We start from the raw sequence: 9087 nt of genomic DNA, 5'->3' as shown, positions 1-9087 counted from the left end.
GTGTGGCTAGAATATCCTGTCTTTTTCAATGTAGACATTCCAATATATTTCATTTTCACCTTTTACTTCTTTTCACTTAATTCAAGTGTGAATTAGTTAGGAAAAAAGGTAATTCCCTCATGGGAAGCGAGAAATCTCAATATATTATTAAACAAAACACCCACATTACACTCACAACATGTCGTATTGTAACATATATTTACCATTCCAATAAATAAAGTTTAAAAAAAAAAAAGTGTTGCCCGCCTGCTGCTGCAACTTGCTTATTATCATTTTTGCCCACTAGCCAAATACAGAGATTTCTGAAGAAGAAAAAAATGTATGCATGAAGAAGGTCCACGAAACCGCTAATCTCTTTCCCATTACACTGTTCCTCTGTCAGTCAAAATACTTTTATGTTGAAGACAAAACAACACATCCTAAACTAAATCCAACTTAACTTTAAGGAACTGAAAATAATAGTCATGACGAGTTCATTAGTCATAAATTATTGAGTTGAAATCAAATTAAGTACATTTTTTTCTCTCTGAATGAGAAAGGTTTTGAGAGATATCCAAATGCAACTAACTGAATTGATTAGGAGTCTTGATGAATTATTACTTGAGACCTAAATACATTTTGTATTAACTCTGCGTCAACATTTCCAGTTGCATATTGTATTGCTAAACTCCTTCATTATTATCATCATATAACTTTCTCTGTGAAGCTTAAATGCCAAAGCTCAAAATGACTTGCACAGCTCATGCAAATGTATCATTCTGGTCCCAGCGCCTCCATATTGGAAGTTAAAAGGCACAATTATTTAGTGTCAAAAAAGGCAGTATTCTAACATTGCCTGCTACAGCACTAGTTATCCAGTATTTATTGTTGTTTATTAGACAGTTACCAGTTTTTGGTTGTGACACTGATATGTTGCCATTGTTGATTTACAAAGGTTAATAATTTAACTGGATCAGATGCATTATACAGTCTATTTCTCCTGCCAGATTTAAGATAAATAGACTTGTAAAACTGGTTTATACATGAGATCTTAAATCTGTATGTTCCATACGTTTTAAAAAAAAATCTAAATTCCCTTTCATTTATATTTTTAAGACACAACTTTGAAGCATTATCTTATTTATTTATTTATTTTCTTATTATAGAGACCTTGAAAAGTATTGCATTTAGGCAGACTTTCACACCATTTCAAGGGCCAACTAGTTAATAATTACTTTAGAGAAATTGTTCACTGACTCATTGACTCATCTTAAATTTAACACCAATTACAATTTGGGTTTTTCCATCCCTATATCTTTATGTTCAGAAATGCATTATTCATTCTTTGGTGAATTACATATTCTATTCAGAAACCATCACACAGTTTAATATTAGACTTGTTTTGAGGACATGTTTTGGCTGTCTATCTTTCAGGCACAGAGAGAGAATCCAGAGATTCATTTATACTGCCATGAATGGGTAATAAACCAACAAACAAAATTTTGCTTAGGTTTTAATTCCTTAAGATTTTGGTCAAAGGTCCTTTTTTATGGTTTCTTCCTGCGAGGATGTGCATTAAAGGGATAGTTCACCCAAAATATTTTGAAGAATGTTGGTAAGCAAACAGTTGACGGTAGCAACTGGTATTTTTTTCCAGTCAATGTTAATGGCTACTGTCCACTGTTTGCTTACCAGCATTCTTCAAAATATCATATTTTGTGTTCAACAGAAGAAAGAAACTCATACAGGTTTGGAGCAACTTGTATGGGGTCTCTGCAGAACAAAAGTGGACGTTTCTAAATTTGTGGGTGTTTTCAAAATGATGGGTGTTTATAAATCACGCAATGAAAATGATCCCCTTCACTCGACTTCACCCCTAAACCCTACCCACACTGTGTCGTGGGTAAATCAGTTAACACAGTGAACATCGTCCCTCTGTTTATGGCATTGCCCACTGATATGGTAACTGTAAAAAAAATCCCCGTAAAATTTACGGTAAAAAACTGGCAGCTGGTTGCCAGAACTTTACCGTAAAAAATACGGCAGTAACGTTTTAGGTTTTTAGGGACAGCACCATATCATTTAAAGGTTTATAATGTAATAATTACGGTTAAAAAATGTTTTATTTTACAGTTCAAAACCTTATAATTTAAAGGTTTATAATGTAATAATTATGTTTACACTGTAAACAATTTACGGTAAAAAAACATATTTCATTAACTGAAATAATGTTAAATTACCAACTCATTTCCGTTATGTACCTTTGATATATACGGACAGCCACCAATCATAGTGGTATTGAGAATCACGTGATGAATCAAAGCTCATCATAAGCAGCTTTTAAGAGGACAATACTAATATATAGAAGGTGCTCAGTGTCATTCACACAAACACTAAACACCATCATGGTAAAACACATGACATTTAAAAAATGCAATAAACATTAATTTAACAACATCAGATGTAACATAAAACCCTAATGTACATAACTGATTCGAAAAAACAAAACAAAGAAGAAACATAGTTATTGCAATGAAAATACATCAAATGCGAAGTGTCACGCAGGGAATTCTGGGAAAGTCCATTTACGGGTTTTCACTGTAAATTACACAATGACTTGTTCTTTTTCACTTCCAAAAACTGTAAATTTAAATTAAATGTAAGTTTAGATCTATTACAGTTCACCGTATATAGTACGGAAACTTTCTGTTAACCAATTAACTGTTTTTCACCGTAGCATTTTTACAGTAAAATACCGTTAAAATGAGAGACCTATACTTGACAACTATCCCTTTAAAGGGGTCAGGTTTAATTTTCTGACTTTGGCGAGACTTTTTACTTAAACATAAGGCAGCAATTAACCCTATAGTTTTCATAGTTTAGTTGGTTGAAACATTTTATAGTGTAACAAACAAGACATCTCTCCAGCTATGGTGACATTTAATAAATTAAATGCTATGTGCTCAGATATATTTTCTTCAATGTATATCATTGTTAGCTGAGGCTGTGAATGCAATGTTTTAGCCATGATTTGTTGTCACCCGCATTGGCAACTATTCATTTTGTAGGCTATTTCATTTTTTTTATTTTCAATTTGAATTATTTAATTTATAATTCAATTGAATTTGATAAAAAATATGTTTTTATTTGTTTCTATTCAGAAACCATCACACAATTTTAGGTTTCATTATTTAGGCTTGTTTTGAGGACATGTTTTGGCTGTCTGTCTTGCCATGAATAGGTAATAAACCAACAAACACAATTTTGCTTAGGTTTTAATTCCTTAAGGTTTTGGTCAAAGGTCATTTTTATGGTTTCTTCCAGTGAGGATGTGCAGTAAATGGATAGTTCACCCAAAAAAGAAGAATGTTGGTAAGCCAACAGTTGATGGTAGCAATGTATATATCATTGTTAGCTGAGGCTGTGAATGCAATGTTTTAGCCGTGATTTGTTGTCACCCCTATATGCATTGGCAACTATTCATTTTGTATTTAATTTTGTATGTTCAATTTTAATTATTTAATTTATAATTTAATTTAATTGTATACAAATGAATACATTTTATATGTTTTTCAAAATAATCACCTGCCTTCTATTCCTAAGGATAAAAAAAAAATACATTAAAAAAAATACTCCTAGTTTAAAGCAACATGAGTTGCGATCCTACGGTATGTGGTTTCTCCAAGTAACCATTGGGTGTAGCATTGTGTCTGGCCACTAGATGTCAGTATTCTCAATGGTTGTCTCATACCGTGATAAACCTTCACTATCTCAACGTGAGTTTGTTGCGGTGGGCATCGGGTTTATTGCTTGGCTGTTCTTCACTCACTCACTCACGTTGGATTAGAGACCATCTCACCGAGTTTTGTCGGCAGGGAGGAGTCGCGTGGCGTCTGCTAACCCACACACGGACATTTCGACTTCATAAACGGCTTCCCCGGTCATTTAGGACTAATAAGGACAAAAGGACGGATGAGTTCCACCGTGGGAATGACGGAGCCGCAGACAAACGCCTGGCATTAATCTCGGCCAAAGCAGGGGAGATACATCTCGTAACCGACTGGCGTTGAGAGCAACCTAAGGACTTGGATCTCGGAATGTTTCCGCTATAAATTAATCCATATCTCAGGGTTGGTGGTGTACATGCGTGTAGTTGTAGTGTATCCAAACAATAGGCAGTTTGGAAAGGGGAAGTGAGAGCTTGAAATACACGCGTCCCTTGTGTTTACCAGTCAGCCGGTAGGGAAAGGAAAGCTCAAATCCTGTCTCATACAGCTGGACGCTTCTGAAGAGAGAAGATTCTCCTAATAGTTAGCTCTTTACCGTTGCATGTCGGTTAAACCTTTCGTTTTACTTAACAACCAGCTTTCAGTTTCTTTCCGGTAACGCAGGCCATTTAAACAACTAACGTAATCGCTTTTAGCTCTATATCACTATGGGTGAAGGGCGATAGATGTATATTTTTCCAGGGAAGAGCAGATTTATGAGTCACTTTGTAATCTAATGACATTGTTTAAACCCTGGTCGAAGTTTTAAACTTCCTGCTTCAGTTTCTCTCGGCTCGGAGTGTTATTGTCATAAAGATTATGGCATCCGTTGTGAATTACTCTCCTCCCTGGTGGGTTAACTTGCTGCACAGACTGCCTCACTTTAATCTGCAATTTGAACAAACTAGCAGTGATTTTCGCCCAGAGGACTCTTCATACCAGCAGGTAAGTCCATTACAGTAACCCTGCTACTGTTTGATACTGCGACACGTGTAGATGAAATGCTGTTCTGTAATATGAAATGTTTTGTGATGAAAAGGTGTATAACAGCAAGTGTTGCTGATATTCAGGATAATTCTGCTTTCATACATGTGTATTAAGTGATTTGTTGTATTTAGGTGATTTGTTTGAGACATAAATTGGCTAGTTAGTTGCTATATTTCGTCCCTGTCAACCAAAATAGTCCCCAAAGAAGCCAAAACATTAAGCTTTGCGAGCCACTGGGCATAACAGTCCCACCCCAGGTTATTATTATATCTGGCATCATTCGGGTCAGAAAAAGTTACATTTCTATCAATCTCTAAAATCAAATTATGAATCGGAAGCATATCTCCAGAATGTCAGACATATCCTGGTCATGTATGGGCTCAGTAAGCACAGGCTAGCCATTGAGACCTGCAGACACAGAAAGAGCTGGTTTCCAAAAAGAGAAATGAGTAGGCCTATGTGCTCACTGTAGGACAGGCGAGATTGTGACAGAGATGCACTTCCTCCTTCACTGTCACAAATTCAGATCAAAAAATGTGTAGACTTTACAGCCAAGACTGAAGTAGAACCAATGAAGATAATACAAATTCCAAGCTTTGGCAATATTGTTATATTTACAGTCATGCCAAATAAAGCAATTTTGAATTGTTTAGATGTGGGGGTGGGGTTAGGCTTCAACGAGATGGGCTTATAATTTGGCTGGGAGTAGAAATTCGGCACCTGTCTGGAGTATGAGTGGTTTTCCATTTTGTACTTTCCAGCACCGTAGTGAGAGCATTTGTATCAAAAATATCTCTCTTTTTTACAGGAAAATTCTAAAAAAAAATATGTGAAAAATGCTTAATGTGCTGACCAGGGAAAGCCAATTTTCTGTCACATTTTACTTCTCATTTACTACTAAAACAATGGCACTGTAATCCAGCCGGAAAGACAGTAGAGTGGTGCAGGTAAGACGTCACTTTGTAGGCCAGCCGGAAGTTAGCATCACACTGGTTCCCTCTATAAAAACCCAATAGGATTTTTCCTATTTCCTTTTATCGCAAAAATAAGCTCTGTGATCGAACAAAAGTTCATGATACTTGCACGGTATGTCCATCCAATTAATTTTCATAGATAAACACATGAATTTTGAAGCCTAAATACAGTCGCCCGAAGTAGAAAGCCAAAGGTAGGCTATAAACAAACTACACCACGGTCCCACGGCTTCAAAATCACTATCACTAATTGCGACATCTCTTTCAGTTTTTATCCAAAAACATTTTCCCTGAAAGTTTAAGTTAGAATAGTTTATAAGAGCACATTTATAAGCATTATGACGCTGTAAAAGCGGACTGAGTTTACCTGTTCAGCGTGATGACATTTAATCTCCTCGGCTGCCTCTGTAGTCCCAAGACATGTTTTCAAGACACGTAACCGCTTCAAAAAATGACAGGTGGTGTAATAATTATGTATTTTGTTGTAGAATAAAACGTGAAAATCTTGAGTTTGTTTTAACCAAAGACCTTATTGAAGTAATTTAACCAAAATCCTATTCAAAAAACCCATTGACTCTGGGACGATGAAACCAGAAGTGCAAAAATGCTAACATGTTTCTATATTTTTACATTAAACATTTTCTCCCCATTAGAAAACCTATATAAAGAAGTGATTTGTGTAGACATTAGTATTAAAAGATCAAACTCAATGTACACACACTTGTTGATGCGTTCTAAATACAGGCAAACGTGAGCCAAGAATATGAATGCAACGTTAAAACGCCTAAGGCGATTTTTATATATTTTTTTTACAGTTTTCTATGGTAAAGAAAACATAATATATTGTCTTGGATTATGGTGCCATTGAGAAGGTGAGAAAGAATTGGTTTCCCCCAGTTGTTGTTTTAATACATTAACACTTTTCAACATTTGTCACGTTAAGTGTTTTGTATTTATGAGATGAATTACATCACATTTTTATTATTACGAGTGGGAAGCTTTTTCTTTGAACCCGGAGTTTCCGAGTTGGGGGCGTTTTCAGTGAGAAAACATGGTGGCTCCCAACAAAGTACTTCAAACGCACCTGAGGTCACAATTGTGACTTTCCAATTGGTAAATACGAACTTCCCCGGATTACTTAAACGCACCACCAAGAAACCCTGATACTATGCTGGATCTTTGCCTATCGCATTAGAGGACCAGAAAAAAACTGTTTGTTTTAGCTCAAGAGTTCGTGGGTAGCTTATCTCTTAAAGAGATTACGCAGGTTTTTTATGTGCAAATTTCTTTGTGCCATAAAATGGCAATAGTAATCATTCAACCTTTATGATGAAGACTTCATAATTTTTGTAAATGCTTGCATGTCTCTAATGCTGAACACACCCAGGTGTGGCTGTTGAAGGTAGAACTACTTGGCTGTAGGCTAAGCTTTCATCATAGAGACAACAGATGGCCTACAGACAAGCCAGCAGTGCCATCAGCCTGGTGACAATGTGTCTAATCAAAGCTCCTTAAATCAAGTTTGGCCTTCACTGTTGTTCGCTTTATGGAGTGCTGGGTTAAACCCGTTGGTAACTTGGAATACTAATGTAAAAAAGCCATAATTGTGCCTGGCCATCGTCATCAACCCAAGCAAATGCAGAGAGCAACTTCTGAATGACAAATTTAGTCACTAGAATCATATTGTCAAAACTTTAGGCACATTATCATGATTTGTTGCACCTCTTACGGGGTTATTCAAGGTGGTTTACAGTCACAATAGCTATTAGATGTCTTGTAAATGGTCGTCTTAATGGTTCACTTTCACTCTGGGTTTTTTTAGACATCTCTGATCACAAAATTTTGTGGTTCTTAGTAGCAATTTTAGTACCAGAGCAAAAACTGTTGAATTGTAGTTTGCAATTTTTGTCTCGTCCGTTGGTTGCCACAGAGTAAGTCATCAGTTTCCGACTCAAACACGCTTTTAAATAGAGATGCTCCGATCAGGATTTTTGGGGCCGATCACCGATTACCGATCACCAAGATCATGATCTGCCGATCACTGCCGATCACAGAATGGCAGGGGAATGGCAATCTTTTATCTATAATCTTGCAGAGTTTGCACCATTTGTAGAAATGAAACTAACTCTAAATGAACTGAGTCAAGATCTTGAAGAACCACCAAGTGTTTATTTTAGAAAATTAGATAACTTAAGGCTACTGTAGGCCATCTTTCCCAAATAAATGTATATAATAAATGTATATTATTATCTCACCTAAATATTTGATCATGCAGTGCATTTTTGTGTTTAAAAATAATTTTTCAGGTAGGTCTAACTAGGGATGGGCATTTTTGTCAATTTCTCATTTCGATCATCGATAGGTCTCAAAAACGAGTACTCGAGTAATTGGGGGCGGGGCATGTGCAGGGGGCGGGGCATGTCCGTTATTGAGATAATGAAAACTGTTATGAAAATGGTTGTTGACAAATACAAACGTGACATGAAAACAGGTATATGAAAACATGAACATATAAAACAAAAAATAACTGCTTGATTATGATGCATAAATGTCTTTGAAAAAGAAACATCTTTATAAAAGGACTCAAATAACCAAGTCAATAATATCGAGCATTGTCTTTGAGCTGAAACTGTGGAATAACACCACCCTGCAGAGCTTGCTAGCTGGTTAATAAACTCAACCAAACGTACCCTATATCAATGTTAATATGGAGATTATTATGAACCTATTACGACATAAATCAACACAAAAGGACGTGAATGCGCACGTGAACTTCAGCGTGCTAGATTTTACAGGCGAAGGGTTTGAAACGGAACATTTTGAATGCGCTCTTCCCTTAACCACGCTGATACACGGACAACGAAAGCACACAGAAACAACATTTTATTAAAATCCTGTTCTCATTATAATGCTTTGACAGATTGACTCTGCACATCATGCACTTAATTTTATTATTCATGATCGAAGCGTTTACAGACATCACTGCGCGTTTTCAAACTCATAACGAAAAACAACTTTAAATAAACTAGGTCTACTGTTAAAAAAAATATGAGAACAGTATAGCACTGCTGCATTACTAATGTCAATGATTCTGAGAAAGAAATAGCCTATCTGAAAAGAATATCTGTCTCTAAACCATGTCGAGCTCGAGCATTAATGCATTTGAGCTGAAACTGAAGAGAATGAACAGCCGGTATAACGGCAGCGCGTTTCTATCTTATTAAGCTCAACCAAACGCGTTTTATATTAGATTAATCAGATAAACAACATAAAGGTAATCTTCTGCATCTGCAGAAAAGGACGCGAATGCGCACATGAACTTCACGCGCTAGTCTGAGTGTTCTCGCTAGTTTCTCTGAGGATAAGCTGATAAACAGGGA

General features: G+C 36.2%; 1 protein-coding gene across 3 annotated transcripts in view; it reads left to right on the top strand.

The window, feature by feature from the left end:
* Window positions 1-3747: 3747 nt before the first annotated feature.
* ttyh3a (tweety family member 3a) overlaps window positions 3748-9087 on the top strand; it is an 82855-nt gene continuing 77515 nt past the window's right edge. For all 3 annotated transcript variants that reach the window (XR_013817215.1, XM_079825609.1, XM_079825608.1), the window contains exon 1: window positions 3748-4691. Coding sequence is in view for 2 of the 3 variants with exons in the window: in XM_079825609.1 (XP_079681735.1) it covers window positions 4566-4691 (126 nt within the window). In the remaining variant the exon portion in view is untranslated. The remainder of the gene's footprint in view (window positions 4692-9087) is intronic.

Source organism: Gobio gobio (genome assembly GCF_949357685.1).
Source record: "Gobio gobio genome assembly, chromosome: 1".
NCBI lineage: Eukaryota > Metazoa > Chordata > Actinopteri > Cypriniformes > Gobionidae > Gobio > Gobio gobio.
The sequence above is the reverse complement of the archived record's forward strand: the minus strand, read 5'-3'. Positions and strand labels throughout refer to the sequence as shown.